The 16176-nt window shown below is 40.3% G+C and overlaps 2 protein-coding genes across 6 annotated transcripts; both read right to left on the bottom strand.

Annotated features, from left to right (window-relative positions):
- Positions 1–68: 68 nt before the first annotated feature.
- On the bottom strand, positions 69–5396 carry ech1 (enoyl CoA hydratase 1, peroxisomal). 4 transcript variants are annotated; one of them, XM_068318261.1, is made up of 11 exons: positions 5128–5359; positions 4737–4812; positions 4209–4377; positions 3328–3416; positions 3125–3249; positions 2794–2842; positions 1702–1766; positions 1400–1470; positions 1001–1072; positions 660–810; positions 69–551 (listed from the first exon to the last, which is right to left on the bottom strand). In XM_068318261.1, the coding sequence occupies exons 2-11, from the start codon at positions 4771–4773 to the stop codon at positions 447–449; spliced, it is 933 nt and encodes a 310-aa protein (XP_068174362.1). In that variant the 5' UTR covers positions 4774–4812; positions 5128–5359; the 3' UTR covers positions 69–446. The 4 variants fall into 4 exon arrangements, with proteins under 4 accessions (XP_068174362.1, XP_068174361.1, XP_068174364.1 ...); XM_068318260.1 differs by lacking the exon at positions 5128–5359 and having other exon boundaries at positions 4737–5076; XM_068318263.1 differs by lacking the exons at positions 4737–4812; positions 5128–5359 and adding an exon at positions 5385–5396 and having other exon boundaries at positions 70–551.
- A 132-nt stretch (positions 5397–5528) lies between these two features.
- LOC137597229 (heterogeneous nuclear ribonucleoprotein L-like) lies at positions 5529–16119 on the bottom strand. Of its 2 annotated transcripts, XM_068318258.1 has the most exons (14): positions 15967–16119; positions 14731–14846; positions 14255–14492; positions 14009–14094; positions 13446–13542; positions 12891–12963; positions 9411–9443; positions 8396–8467; positions 7889–8136; positions 7657–7778; positions 7190–7391; positions 6666–6723; positions 6383–6493; positions 5529–6128 (listed from the first exon to the last, which is right to left on the bottom strand). In XM_068318258.1, the coding sequence occupies exons 1-14, from the start codon at positions 16042–16044 to the stop codon at positions 6070–6072; spliced, it is 1593 nt and encodes a 530-aa protein (XP_068174359.1). In that variant the 5' UTR covers positions 16045–16119; the 3' UTR covers positions 5529–6069. The 2 variants fall into 2 exon arrangements, with proteins under 2 accessions (XP_068174359.1, XP_068174360.1); XM_068318259.1 differs by lacking the exon at positions 9411–9443.
- Between the last annotated feature and the right edge of the window lie 57 nt (positions 16120–16176).

The following is a 16176-nucleotide window of genomic DNA, read 5'->3' as shown; positions in this document are numbered from 1 at the left end:
TGTTAATAGGAAATGACAACAATCACCAGTAACCTTTTTAAAATTTTTATTTATTAAAGAACATTCATTGATGCTGACGGGTCATCCCACAGATTCCTAACTTCAGCTTTTAGTTCAGATCAACTTGTCAGTCCTGTTCCCCACACTTTGCAGATGGGCTGTCAGGAAAGTATACAACATTTCCAACTGGTTTGACTGGTCACTGTTTATTTAAGAGGTCACCTTAGAAGAGAACCTGAATTAAGTTAGAACTGATTCTTTCCATAGATCATTCTCTATTTCCTCTGGTTCATTGTAAAATGTGTGATCGGGTTAGAGGTTCAAACAAGAATCCAGATCTCGGACACAAGTCCACAGATTCACGTGTCGATCCTGTTTGAGCTGAAAGGTCAGAGTAGAAAAAGAACAGAAGCTTTTGTCGTAGCTGTGCTTTGCCTTCACGAGCGTCAGAGTTTGGAGAAAGCCATCGTCTTTGGACTCTTCTTCTCCATGGAGGCCTGAGCTGATTTCATCACATCTTGAGTCTGGAGCATGCTCATGTTCCAGGTAGCCTGGAAAAAGATAACGAGTGGACCGATTACATGAACCTTCGTGGTGTGACGGGCAGGGAATATACTGATAAAGGTTCTCATGGAATGTTAGTTTAAGGTAGCTGTTACCATGTAGTCTAGTCCCTCTGCTACACTGTGGTCTCTGGAATAGATCAGGTTGATTTTGGTGCCCTGGACGGCTACAGGGCTTCGGGCTGCGATCTCCCCAGCAATCTCCAGCGCTCCGGCCATCATGGACTCCTTGTCTGCAAACACTCGGCTGGAAAGGATTTCAAAATATGAGAGTCAATTATCTAATGAGACAGAACAGTGTGAGAAACTCAATCAAACCACAGACGCCACCAAAACTTGAAATTTGTGCTGGCATGAACAGACTGCCCCTCCCAAACCTCTTCAGTACAAATGTAGGAACAGGTGAGGATGACCAGTTTGTCCCATTAGCTTGTCACCTGACCAGTCCGCTGCTCTTGGCTTCATCCGCGTACATCTTCCTGGCGGTCAGAGCCAGCTCGTTCACCAGGCTGGAGAAGGAATCACATGAAATAGACAGATTTAAATATATAAATGAAAAGCATGGAAACCAATATTAGCCTAATAGATGTTTGAATATTGTGGAGTCTACATAATCATTCAACTACTGTTAGCTGTTTTTATGTGACCTGTAACAACCACATTAACATTTACCTTTATTAAAGTTGTGTCATGCAGATTTTATTTAATTCAATGCCTTAGACCATTAAAACAGATTATTTTTTACTCATTGTGAAGTCTGTGCGTTACATGTGTTACTCTACACACGGCCCGTAAATTAGCAGGATGTGACTGTCTTATTAAAACGGCTCGTTTACCTGCGGCTGCCGATGACTTTAGGAAGTCTCTGGAGAGTTCCAACGTCCGCTGCGAGTCCAATGTCAACTTCCTGTGAAAACCAGGCAGGAAGATAAAGACTGTGGTGACACCCTCCCAAAATACAAGATCATCAATCTGTTCATCAACTGCATCTAGTAATGGTTAAACCGTCCTTCTGATGAACCGATGGCTGCCCTACTAATACTATTCATACTTAATCCTTGATTTTTTGTCAATCATTCATCTACTCTCGTTTCCATTTTCCTTTCCACGTTCTGAAAGAAGTTTCAGCCGTACATACTTTCACCTGGAACCAGGCGTCCTGGGTGCAGAGGCGGATGTCACAGGCTGTGATCAGGTCAACACCTGCCAGGAAACAACACCCAGAGTGAGCGTCCACACCGTACCGCCAGCTTCAACGACACATCGTCCTCTGAAGTCATCAGTTCAGTCTTGAATAATGATGAACTGTCACATCTGACCGCACTGATACAACCACAGGGTGGTACAGTAACCTTTTTGTTCACATGTCAACGCTGTGGCTGTTATCCAGCATGAACCTGCATCCTGCATCAAAAACTTAAGCTTTAGGGCCCCTAACGTTCAGTAAAAATGATTATACTGTAATAATATTATATTATTGTTGTAATGTTAATGACGCCTTATCTTTTTGACCATTGTGATATTAGTTATTAGATATTAGATGTGATATTAGTGACGCCTTACATTGTAAGAAGGGTGTACCTTACCCACCAGGTGGGCCTCCTGCTAATTTCACTTGCACTTTTTAATATTTTTTATGTTATTTAATTTGATAATGTTTATATTTTATTTATAGTTTAGTATATGTCCTGTTAATGCTTTATGTGTCTATTAGTGTAGTGCATGTCTTGTAGTATGTCATGTGATATCAGAGTTTCTTTTTCTACTGGGGTTTATCCAGTGTTTATTCATTATGTTATGCCTGAGCAGTGAATATGTGCAATTTCCTCCGGGATTAATAAATATCTATCTATCTTATAAATGGATTATAAAATCATTTACACAGCCACATTTTAAAGGCTATGTAAGTAAAAACTGAGCAACAAAGCAGTAGTGGTTCCACTGATGTCTCAAACATCTCTATTGTATTTTTTAAATTTTATTGCAAACTGTCTTGTCCATGTCAGGTTCCTCTATGGATCCTGGATAATTTTATTGACAGACTTGAATCTGATCATCACATGAAACTTTAGAATCAGGGTAAGCACACAGCGTCTGTTACCATAGTGATGTACAGTACTGTAATATGATAAAAACTAAGCCAGAGCACTGTCTATCTAACTCATCTAGCTTTCACTTTGTCAAATGGGTCACTGGTTCCATGACAAAAAGTGTGATGGTGATACTCTACCTCCTCCAATGCAGGCTCCATGGACAGCCACCACAACAGGCTTTGGACACTACAAGGAGAAAATAAACATTTCACTGCAAAATCCACCAACAACCCAACTTTTTCTGCTGCTTGTATAAATCGGTATTTGCTGGGGGCTGCAAGCAAACTACTCAAAGGTCAATCAGAAATACAAGCAAAAATAATATGAGATATGAAAATATAGGCAAGGTCTCCGTAGAAACCACCTCACACTACTTGTGGTTCATCAGTGAGGATTCAGGAACTATGCTGATGCTCTAAACACACACCACATCATTCAGCAGTTTCTTCATCAGCTTTAGAGACTGACCCTCTCAATGACGGAGAAGGTCTCTTGATATCTGGCGATTGTCTTCTTCATGTTCCAGGAAACTCTGGCCACGTCGTCACCCTCCGGTTGGAGCACCACGTTGGCCATGTCCAGCAGGTCAATGCCTGGACAGTGGAATGACAGAATAAATTCAACATTCTCACAAAAACTGTGTCATAAAATGTAAGCTGCCTGATGCGTACCGGCTGTGAAGGTCGCTCCTGCTCCAGAAAACACCACCACTCTGCAGTCGGGGTTCCCAGCGATCTCATTAAACAAGTCCACCATCTCACTGACAGGAACGAGGCACAAGATCTGGTTAGCGTTAAAAGACACACTTCTATATTTGGTGCTACAATTATGACTACAAGTACTTACTATTTCAAAAGGACTAAAATTCTGAGGAAAATTTATTCTATAAAATGTATACAATAATTTCCAAAATAGTTTCCCTTACAAGGATTTTTGTCATTGTTTAAAAACAGCAACTGTTAATTTTCTAAATCTTATATCTAATATTCTTTCCACCTTTTAATGATGCATCTTCTCATGAATGCTTTCACACTTACAACATCAAGATATTTATGTACTGTAACAACACCTTTTACCATTTTCACATGTAAAACTTTATAAATGGAATAGAATTGGAAAATGATTACCAACCTTGAGTCCTGACATAATAGAAATTATTCAAATATATTTAATAAATATTTAACATTTATAGTAAATTTGCTGAAGGACATTACTCAAAGGTTGTTTTTAACACAACAGCTCATAACATTAAACAGGTTAACAATAAAAAGGTCAAAAAGTTATTTGTGGCCTCTCTCTGTTAGTTGGGAGAATATCTCAGAATTTCACGTCAGATTTCAATAAAGTTTTGGGAAAAATAGATTTCAGAGTGGGTTAAAGTGAAGATCCACTAAATCTTTTACACTTCATTTTACATGAGAAATCGGGCAATTTCCTGACATGTATTAACTTTTAAAATGCTAAATAAAAATAAGTCTTGATGTTAAATATCTGGAGGACTTCTTTCTTTGACCCGCATGCAGATCATTGTTCCAGGGAAGCAGGCTCTTGCCTCCAGAAAGCTTTGTTCATGGCATTGCGTTTCTCCGGGCGGTGAAGCTCCACGTGTGTGATGAAGTCTGCCGGGTGGCTGATGGCCAGGGTGGTGTAGGGAGCGGTGGCCCCCGCTGAAGACGACATGGCTCTGACGGCAGCCTGAGAGGGGAGCCACAGTGTCCTGACTGGAACAGCAGAGGCAGAAAGATGAAATCCAAATAATGGACAGACCCAAAAAAAAAAAACAGGCCAAAAGATGAGACCAACAAACCACAACTGGAAACGCAAATATATTATAGCAACCTGGGGGGGGGATAAATGATTGTAAACAAAACAACCTGCAGCGGGGACCTTTCACCTAGACAGAACTTCAGCATTCACCTAAGATCTTTATATCTGGGCTCTTCAATCTCCAGGTTATTACAATATACTTCTATCAAACATTTTTCAACATCAAGGGCATTGAAGACAATAATAAAATTCAATACATATCCCCTCATAACACAAGCAACAGCTGACAAACACACAAAACGCGCTCACTTACATTTGGAAACGGCTGACCTGGTGATGACTGACAACATTTCTTCCCTTCGAGTCCAAATTCCGCTGATAAAAGTAAACTAGAGCAGGCAGAGAGGACGAATCACTTCTGGTTTGGGCTCTACGAACCAGTGTAGTATTAGCCGGTGTCACCAGGACCGACGCTCTTCAACGGGAGCTACTAGCAGCTAACAACAGGAGCTAATAGTGGCTAACAACAGGAGCTAATAGCGGCTAACAACAGGAGCTAATAGCGGCTAACATCAGGAGCTAATAGCGGCTAACAACAGGAGCTAATAGCAGCTAACATCAGGAGCTAATAGCAGCTAACAACAGGAGCTAATAGCAGCTAACATCAGGAGCTAACACAAGATGCTAGCTAGCTGCTGTCTTACCAGATGTCTCCAGGAGTCCACGAATGCTAGCGTTCAAAAGTTGTTGTGAAGAGATTTGTGGGCGTGGGGTCCCACCAAAACACTAAATTAATATTATTCGGCAATTTTAACTTCTTTATACTTCGTAGGTATGCTTAAATAGGGGATTTGCTGAATTTTCGTTGCCAGATATTTAAGACAGAAACAAGCGATCACGTCGATATGTTCATACTCTTTCATGGAAAGTTATGAGAGACCACAGAACGGGACATCGGTACCTTGGTCCGGTGTGAAGTATTAAAGCCAATACAAAAAGCCCAATGACGTAATTGAAACACTATTTTAAAGTTTAAAGTTTTAAACTTCTAAATACATGTTCACAGAAATCAGAGGAACATAAAATAAAGTTACAAATTGCACAATCAAGTCAACTTCAAATGTTTATTTTCTTACAACAAAATATCTACATCAGCATATCAGACATGGGGATGCAGAATTGAAGAAATAATTAAATGAAAAGAAAAATCTCTAATCAAAGCTACAAGCTCTGATAAAAAAGTTCAATAACCCAAGTCTTACAAAACCATGTCTGCTACCCTCGAACCTCCTGGGCATAAAACCAACTATTTTAAACATGGTTTTCCTCACACGTGGCATTTCTGTATAAGCATAATACAAAAAGTAAAAAGGACAACTCAATATTGAAGACACACAGGTACTGACACTCTAAACCACATCTGGGGCATAAAATTAAATTTTAACACTTGTTAGCTATTAAGTTTTAAGTCAAATACAAAGAGGTTGCACTCTAAGAATCAATTGTAACGTGAAAGGTATGCCTTCACAGAATTTGAATTTCATCTTTAATCAATTTTCCCCAAGTGAGTTGCAAGCAGTCATGGTCAAAGTATGTAACATTGGAATGGTGGACCACTCTATGTCTTCCTGGCTACAAGCGAGTGCTCAGTTAGCGTGCTGAACGGTGGAGAAGCACAGTTTGAGGGTGTAAGGGTAAGGACCAGCTGGAAAGAGACAGAAGAGTAAACATTAATAAGCAACAAGCAAAACGTATGAAAGTCATTCAAGTATGCCACAAGATCGTGGTATTGGAAGACTTCTGTCTTTAATCACATTCCTTATCAGTCAAGTCACAAATCATGATGGCCCTTCTAGGCCATTCAAACCCGAGTCCCTAATCCCTAATCATACCAGTATCACCACAACAGTCACAGCCTCTTTCTATTCTGAAATATCTAAAGCAATGTCTTCCACATACTTGCGTTTTTCATCTGGTAATGGTTCATCATGGCCAGAGCTTCCATAGCGTCATTGATGGACTCCCACTCCAGCAGACCTGAAGCGCTGCGGTCACTTGGAGCTGAGCCACCTGGTGGTGAGAGGATCCAGTGAGGGGGAGTCAACACACACCTGGATACGGGACTCTTTCTTCCTTTACAAGCCTGTCTACATGGAGCCAGACTCAAAGTCCCTCTAGTTCATACAAAATGTCCAGTCACTTTTAAAAATATATCTTGGTCGACACCATGAAAGCAACTTACTCTTTCCTGTGAACATTTTGACGTTGACTGGGGGCTTGATACCAATCTCCTCACTAATCTGTGAAGCACATAACATTCATTATAAGACAAGTGCAGAGCACTAGGAGGAAGAAAAATAAAAAGTCACAAATACAGATAGTCCTCAAGACACAAATTTCTGACTTTGAAACATTCATAGATACAATCAAGCTCATGCAACCATATCAGACTACTACAGTTTTTCTGTGTTTTTTTTTTTGGTAATGTAATTGGAAACAACAGAACCCAAGGTATAACTGTATTTCATTTCATTTATGTGTCGTTTTTATGTCCTGTTGTTTCTGGTGAGTCTTGGGAATAGTACTTTCGTATTTCGAGTAGTAATGGCATTTAAATGACCTCGAATGGTGATTATAGAATGAAATTTAATAAATAAAGACTTCTGAACAAGTCAGTTTACGGACAGCCACTCGTAACAAACTGTGTTTGTAGGTTGAGGACTACCTGTAAATAGTTAACCCAAACCCATATTTCCTTCTACAGACCTGAGAAAAAACCTCTATAGTAACATCCGGTTGGGCGTTGAAGAAGTGTAACACGTTGCTCGGGTGCTGAATGCGGTTTTTGGCCGCCTGCTCTGGAGAGGTGAATCGATTGTTCCTGGATCCGTGGAAGTCTTTGAAACTACTTGTACCATCTTCCAGCTCATAACACTGACCGGGCACAATGGCTTGCTGCTTAGACACACTGCAGGGAAAAATTTCACAATTTTAAAGTCAGGATGGGATTCAAGAGAAGTTGCCAACACTCTCTCAGGTGCATTTTAAAAGAGTTATATAAGCACACATGTGCTATGGTTATGGGTTGTTTGTACACAGCTGAGCTTATTACCAACATTAACATTACCAGCACTGCCCCATCACCCACTCCACCTACCCCCTTATGAGGTGGTACTTTAGGATGTTTCTTCTGGGCAAAAAAACATTTGTGGAGCTGGATAAGATGAACTCACCACACATTCATTCTCTGTCCAAAGAGAAAAGTGTTGTTGAGATGAGTGATGGCGCGGTCCACTGCGTAGCAGTCTCCCATCTCCACCATGGCTGCTCCCGGCTTACTCTTCATGAACTTCACCTGGATAAATTATGATAGATGTCAGGACTAAACCCTTCTCTACAACAGATTCATTTGTCAACTCAAAAATATTACAAGGAACAAGTGTGTATTTAATTACTGATACAGACCCGCTCTACGTTGCCATACAGACAAAAGATATTGAAGACACGATCAGCGTTCATCTTCTCGGGGTCCAATCCATACAGCATGACAACGGGAGACTCGGCATGGCCTCCATACTCTCCAGGAGGAGGGGGAGGAGGTCCGTAGCCCGGCCCATAGTTTCTTACACCACGCCCTCTCATTGGTGGACCCATGCGACGTCCCTCATAGGGTGGAGATCCATAGCTTTCATCATAGCCATGGTAACCACCTCCTGAAGAATAGACCACAAATTAGAACACATCAGGAAAGGAAAAAGGACCGTCAAACCCTGATCAACTAATTATAAACGGATCTTAAACAGGTCCCTACTGCTAAAATACATAGAACACATGTAACGTCACAACTGAAGGCTCTTGAATAATCCTGAACACCTACAGACTTTTACGAACAGGAAATGCAAGCACAGCACTTTCTAGATGTATGCACATCTCGGTGGATTCTGCTGTTGGTCTGAAATGTTAGAGCCTTACCGTACTCTGGGGGGTGGTCACCCAGGAGAGCAGGCTGTCTCTGACGCTTGTTGGGGTTGGCGTTCACATCGTCTGTAAGAGCAAAAAAAGAGGAGAAAAGTAGGGAAACAGAAAGTAACAGATGGCTTGAGACGGGAAACAAGAATGAGTGAAATCGATCATGACAATGGGGTGACTGACCATTTAAGGTCGGTAAATTCACACTTGGATGAGGAAAATATGAGATTGGATTGTAGATATTATGTAGGGTAGAGTACTTTTATCAAGAATGTTGTTTGAGACAGACTCATGCACTTCAAGACTGACACATGTCGCCTGTAAGAGTCACTTCAGCAAAAACATAACCTTAGCAACCCCTACACATAACTAAAGATCAAAAGCAAGCAGCTTCAATCATAGTAACCAATCCATCAGCATTAGAGACATAGAACGGATGGAAATGTAATAAAATGACAAGGATAGGAAAGACTACGTTATCAATTCCAAACCCTTTTACTCAGACGACAGTAACTCTTACAAAATAGTGAGATATGGAAACATGAGGTGCTTACTGATCATCTAGGACAGACCTATTCAATTGGTAGCTCATGTCGACTTCCAGCTTCAAAACAGGCTTTTATTTGTAGGCCAAGGAGACAACTAATTGTGTTTGTTGAGATAGAAATGCCATTCATTCGTTAAACTGTTAACCCAGGATTTTAATGAAGGGAAACCAAAAGACATAATAAAGTTTCTTAAAATAATGAACTTGGATGAGACATTTTGATCTTGTACTAATTGAATCCGTTTGATTATTTAAAATAACGAAGTGGAGAAAAAGAAAAGGTTGCAGTGTTTTTGGACATTTGAATTCCCAGTTTTAGAGGTCAAAGACAATAAAGTCTGAGCGTCCACTTCTAAACAGTACAGTAATTGAATAGGCCTGATCTAGGGAAGTAAAAAGGTTTAAAAGTCACACTGGACCAGTGTTACAAATATCTGACTTAAAATATAAAGTTTGTACAGATACACACACCTGCATTGCTCCCATTGCCATCTGCATCAGCTTCTGTACAGGTACACAATAATCATACACAATCAGAATGGAAGCCAGGTTATTTAAAAGTACATTCTTCAAGACAAATGTAAAGTTAACCCAGTTAATTGTCAGGAGAGTGCAGAAAACCTCATGACAAAGCTGTCTGTCCTCATTTCAGAAAATGCAGATGGCTTGGTACCTGCAGGTGACCAACGAGGCTCAGACAGAAACTACAGTGAGAATCTGCTTTTTCTTTCATAGTGGTCTTTGTGACCACTTCAAGAAATGTCACACTTGCAATTATTGTACTTTTCTTTTCAATTAACGTCAGTAATATTAAAAAAATGTTTATTTGGAAATTCTTTTTGAATTGCTTCTCTTATCCTAACGATCTGGTAAAATCCAAAAATAAAAAATTCTGACACGAGACTGAAGATGTTTTTAGAAAAATAATTCCAGTGACTCAAAATATTGGGCTACCGATGGTCTTTGGATTATATCAACATGGAAAATCTTATCTACTCCACCCCATATTTGGCAAAGTAGCTCCCAATCACCATTAAGCTTATTCCTGAAATAAGAGTGTGCTCTGACATTACAGCGTTACAATAAATAATTCAAATCGACTTAACAGTGACATCACAAAGTCCAGAGAGTATCCTGTTACTGTGCTGCACAGACCTTTAACATGTGGCAGAGTAGAAAATGAAGCAGTAAGAACCCCATCATTTCAAAATAAAGGTCTCTAAACATAAATTTCTAACACTGGTACTCACAACATAAATGATTAAGTTTCTTACACAGGGGCAAGGGGTCCCTCAAGCAATGGTAGGAGAAACATCACTTGTAATTAACATAGATGGCCTTGAGTTAACATCTTATGTGAAATCGTATGAAGTTCACGCCCATTTCTTCAGATTAAAAAAATGATTCAATTTTCAAAGAAACTATGACATAAGTCCAGGGAACCACACAGATTCTTGATGGCTGTGAGCTGCCAAGAGAGGGAGGCAAACAGCCATCCAGTAGGTTTGAGTGACATTAGCCCCGACAGAACCACAACCATCACCCTCTTCCAGAAACAAAAATCATCCCTGTAAGAGGGAGAAAAAACAGTCATGTCAGTCTTGTGTGGCGATGTTGGGTGCTGGGCTTTGGAGCCGTGTGGTGCTGTGCAGTTATGTTTCCTGTGGAGGGTCTCGGTTTACTTACTGCATGCTTACACACAGTGGGAGGAAGACATTTGCTGCAGTAGTTCCACTCAATTCATTTCATCCGATACGTTTATCCATTTCCTCTTTTGGGGGAAACAACTCGCCACCTCAGGATCGATTCCTGGTAATATGAGGTTGAATTGGCCATTGGGAAGGTAGTGTCCATCCTTTTAGGAATAGTTTGCTTAGCACCCACTGGTAGGCCTTGAGGCTGCCATAGAGAACATTTCAGTTGGGAAGTTGCCTCCTCTTAGCCGCAAATTGCCAAACCTGCATCACATGGAAGGTGTTACACAGGTTCTAGAGACTCATTAAAGAGAAAAAAAAATTCACTCAAAAAAAAAAAAAGGACTAACTAAACAGTGATGTATGCAAGAAGATCAGAGGAGGTGGGATGAAGGGAAAGAGCAAGAGAGAACAGCTGAATTCCATGTGAGAGGTAACACACGGGGGGTATAACCAGAAATGGGCCTGTCTGGACTTTGAGTGTGCTTGTTGGTGTTGTCAGCAATGTCGTCTTCATCACTTGTCTTGTGTCGACTCCAATGTGATTGGCTACAGCTTGATTCGGAGGTGTGAGTCGTCTAATGGATCAGTTGATACGGCGTCAGCAAGTGTGTTGCTTGAATGTTTTGTTTTCATGGCAACCAGCACACACTAGAGCTCAGAACAATAGATGGGGGGGGGGCACAGCTTGTAAAAATGTGATCCTGGTCGACTGGTTTATATCAGTATAGATCATCTGTTGTGTTGCCCTCTGTTTGGGTGGATGATGTGTCTTCTCTGTTGTCAGTCTCCATCTGGTGTTGATGCAAGCTTTGGTCTGCTTCAATGTGTCATTCAGCTGTGTCTCAAAAAGGGAGACAGTGGAAGGGGAACCAAGTGTAGCTCAGTGCCCCAAACTCCCAACCCTCTAGACGTGTGCGTTGTCTTCGCGGCTCTTGTGCTGGAATGCAGAGTTGAGGAATGAGTGGTTTATCAGTCCTACAGCGTCATGTTGAATGGTGTCCCCTGGTGTCTCACGGGATGTTTGGCCCTTTGCATGAGAGTGGTTGTGTCCTCAGTGAAGAAATGGATACTGGAGATGGTGGTTGCAGAATGGTGCTTTTGTCAGGATGTATGTGCCTCTCCTTCTTAGCACAAATGCCTGCATGTTGTCTGGACTTGCTGAAACCACCGATTGTTTGGAGGAAAATGAGTTGCATATAGTTGCTCATTTACTGATGCTGGTCCTTTCCTCTGCATTCATTTTCAGAGAAATTACAACACAACAGGTCTGTTACAGATCTGTCTGACAGATAACAGCAGAGAGTACCTCACTTCAGTATACATCTGGTTTAAAAAGACCAGGATCAGTCGTGATGGCATGGAATTTGTTTCCAGAATCTAAGTTTGAATTCAAAGTTGAAACACATTCCCCTAATTATTCGAAAAAGAAAAAAGTAATGTTGCAATAACGTTGAATTGAATGCACAGATTTTACCTCAAATGGAGCTCAAATACACTGCAAGAAAAATTACAGGTGTGGCAAGGATGACAGGAACAACATGTTAGTCAACAGAAAACTGGTGTTTCTTCATGGCTGATGCTAACTTAAGTGCCCCGAGGCTTGTAACAAAAAAATTACCATGGAGTTCTACTGAAAGGGCATTATAGAAGGACAGGTAGCAGCAAGCAAATAGGGAAATGTAACCAGGCAGGGCTGTCCAGCAATATTTTCATCAAAGTGTAACGTAATTAACAAATTTGAGGATCAAGTATCCATACACCATGTGTACTTCCAGGTGTGTGACTAATTTTACACCCTTAAATGTGTTCCTGTTATTCCCACCACACAACAATCCAACAATTCCAATTCAAAACATTGTCTGAATTTTTGACGACGCACTCTAATATTACTTCCTGATAAATGATAGAATCTTCACATGTAAAACTTAAGCTATATTCAGACCGGGAGTTTTTAAACATTTCTCCCTTGATTTCAGAACTTTTCCCTGTGTAGGAAAATCCAAATTGTGAATGTAGTAGCGTGAATTCCCAAAACAATAGCCATTATGCTACTGTAGTTTTCTCCACAAAACACCTTAGTACAATGACTACAAATTCACCCATAATATTATTTATCAGCATCGTAAATGAATAAATGTTGCATCTCAACAGCAGCCTGCTTACTCCTCACGATGGCAGCCTTAGACTTCTAAGCTACACAGTATGAACGGCACTTCAATGCTTATGCCAGTGTTGAGGTGCGTTCAGGTTTTACCTGGGCCTCCCAGATTGGGGTTTGTGTAATCCCAGGTGTCTTGGTCATTCTTGAACACGTTCAGACGAGTGGGCTGCAGAAATACAGGTCACATGAAAACAGTGGGATGTTGTAAAACAAACTGTTATCCCTCGCTCATTGTTTTTAAATAAAAACAGAAACATAAAAAAAAGACATTTCACTCATCTCCTTAAATATTGACTTTTTAAAATTAGATGCCAACACAGTCATTTAAAAGCAAATGTGCCAAAAGTGACTTACCTAGTCACTGAGAAGCAGACACCTTCGGTCTGACACATATGATTGTTTAAAAATAATAGTACTTTAGTTTGTAAAACTTGTTCGTACTCCAAATTTCACCAAAATACAAATAGCAGTGAGAAGGTCTCACATAATGCACATCAAAAGAAAGGCAACTGCTCTCATTCATACAAAAGAAAAATGACAAGTTTCATTTTAAATTACTGCACAAAGCTTAGAACAGCAACCTGCAATTAAATTTGTTTAATATGTAACATTTATTCAGACAAAAACACCCGTGTCCTGTAGTAATACCTTGGCATACTCGATCTTCAGCGTGCAGCAGCCAGAGTAGATATCTGCTCCATTAAGGGAAGCTTTAGCCCGCTGGGCACTTTGCACAGAGTCAAATGTATGGACAGGGTCAAGGACAAAACAGCCAAGTACAGGTTCTTAATACAAAAAAAAAGAAAAAAAAAAGACCACAATAAACTCACAACTGGGTCCACAGTTATAGAAATATTTTGAATACAGCAGATACTCTACCAGAGAACAGCATCACCAGTTACCTCTGACTACTTGGGTTTTATGGTATAATACGCAGGTGTGGAATTCACCTACATAGTTTATAATACCATGCATAATAGATCTGTTGTGCCACAAAAAAAAAAAAAACATGTTTCAAACTGATGTAATAGTCGAGGTTAGTTCCAGATAGATAGATCTATCGAAGCGACGTGTAGTTTGTAGCTTGGTGTACAAAGCTACACCAACATTCAGCCCTGAAATGTACAAAATTTAGCTGTCCATATTGGAGAAACACGAGCAGCCAACAGATTGGGTACCATTTGTTAATCTGATCACACAGAAAAGGATATTCAACCATTGCCTGGACACCATTCTTCCTGAAGATAACAATTCTCTGGACAGGCCCACAGTTGTTACAGATGGTGTAAAGGACATCCTGTGAAATTTTACCAAAAAATTACATGAACATATGTACAAGTAAAATCAGAAAGTGGAAATGGAAACTTCGTGTACAGCAAATATTAGTAGAAGTGCAATGAACTTATCATTTAGTTTGCCTTAAATCCTTAGAGCATTGACCAAATCTTTGTTTTTACCGTGGTGATGGGGTAGATGGGGTTCATGATGGTGAGCAGAAGAACATTGTTAACACTTCTGGAGTCATCAGAGTCTCCCGGCCTGGAGATCTTCTGGCTGGTGGAATAATTGATGAAAGCTGGGTGTCCAGCGATGTAAACTTGGTTGTCTGCAGCATAGGTGACAGCTGTGGACGAGCCATTCATGTCCTCATACTCCACCAGTGCCTGACGCTTCTTTGGCATCACCACAACATAGCTAAAATTAAAAGCAATGAGGGAGAAAAAAAATGTATATTAGTATACTTGGAAAGTACACTACAAATGCAACCATTTGCTCTTTAATATTTTATTTAAATTATCCACCTGAAAAAAATCTGCCATGACCCTAGATTTTGTTAAATCCCAGAATCAGAAAACACAGAATGTGCAATGTGGAAAAAATTTGTTCTGAAACACAAACATAAGTGGACATAAACACAAATGTCTTTCCCAACCTGATTGTACCAAATTCTTGCAAAGCCTCCCCAAGCTCGGTCTCTGTGACACCATCCACCAACCCCCGGACATGCACCACCACAGAGGGATGGGTCCTGTGTGGATCCTCATATCCCTGTGTCAAAGAAAAATGAAAATGAGCCATCAGTGGCAACATTGACACATGTGCTGTTTCAGTATCAAAACTGTTAAGTGTGGAAGTGTAATAGTAGAAGTAAAAAACTTCTTTGCTTTGCAAAAGAAAAAAGATGACATTTTTAAAAAATCCTCTACCATGATCTGAAATTTGAAAAAGTCTTATCGTATGTGAAAACTATTATATTTGACACATTTTGATACATTGCAACACATTATACCTATGGTATCATAAATAAACTGAAAAGTACTTTGTGTACTGTAGTAATTTACATGACAGATGTTTCTTTTACGGTCTTGTTTATCTAGAACTTCCATCCCATTGAATAAACCTTTTGACAAGCATTGGCTCTGGTATGCAGCATACCAGTGCAGACACACGTGTAGATGTAAAATCAAATATTACTATAAATTAATAAAATTAGCGCATGTAATTTTTGAAATAAAAGCCAATGTCAATGTTTTTATCTTATATGTAAAATAATTTCGTTTAAATTTCAATTAACGATCGTTGACCCGGTAATTAAAGAGCAGACTACTATATTTACATTCTAGGCTAATTCAACTGCGTTTTTAGTTGAGCGCTAACAGACGCATTTGATAGATTTTTTTGTCCTTACTATCACAAATAATGGCAACAATTGAGGGAGATGATGGTTGTTTATTCGAGTGTTGACTATATGAAATTAACTGAACTGTTAAGATGCAGTTTAATCGAGCTTTCGTGTAAAACAGCCGCTAGAAGGCCACAACATCACTGCCGTAAGGTTAGCTCATGGCTAGCATAGCCGGCACTAGAACAAAGCCGGGCCCGGCAGAGGCCCTCCGAAGGAAGTGGCCCTGCATCGCCTCCAAACATTCAGAAGACCACTTTCCTCTTTCGATACATGCCCTTGGTAACCTAACGTTCAAAACAAATGTCCTGAGCTGCACAGAGGTCACGAAAAACAGACTTAAGCGACACAAAAATGGACGTAGCTAACAAGGCGTCGTGCCGCATTTTTCCAAACGCGCATTTCAATGAACACCAGCAGCACCGTTGAAAGTGTTTGCTGTGAGCCCAACGAATTTTCAAAGCACTACGCATTGTAACAACTCACCGTGGCCATTCCTTCAGTTTTCTGTCTCTTCGTCGCCCTGCCTTCTTCGCTGTAGTAACGGTTCGCCGCGGTAGCCATGTTGTCCCAGTTAAAAAGGATAGTGTTAGTGACAACGAACTGAAATGGACGGAAAAGTCAAGAAAAACGAGCCTTCTCTAACCGCGCCCAGCACAATGGCGCCGTGTGTTTCGATTGGATATAGCAGTTGTC

This window comes from Antennarius striatus, chromosome 6 (genome assembly GCF_040054535.1).
Source record: "Antennarius striatus isolate MH-2024 chromosome 6, ASM4005453v1, whole genome shotgun sequence".
Lineage (NCBI taxonomy): Eukaryota > Metazoa > Chordata > Actinopteri > Lophiiformes > Antennariidae > Antennarius > Antennarius striatus.
The sequence above is the reverse complement of the archived record's forward strand: the minus strand, read 5'-3'. Positions and strand labels throughout refer to the sequence as shown.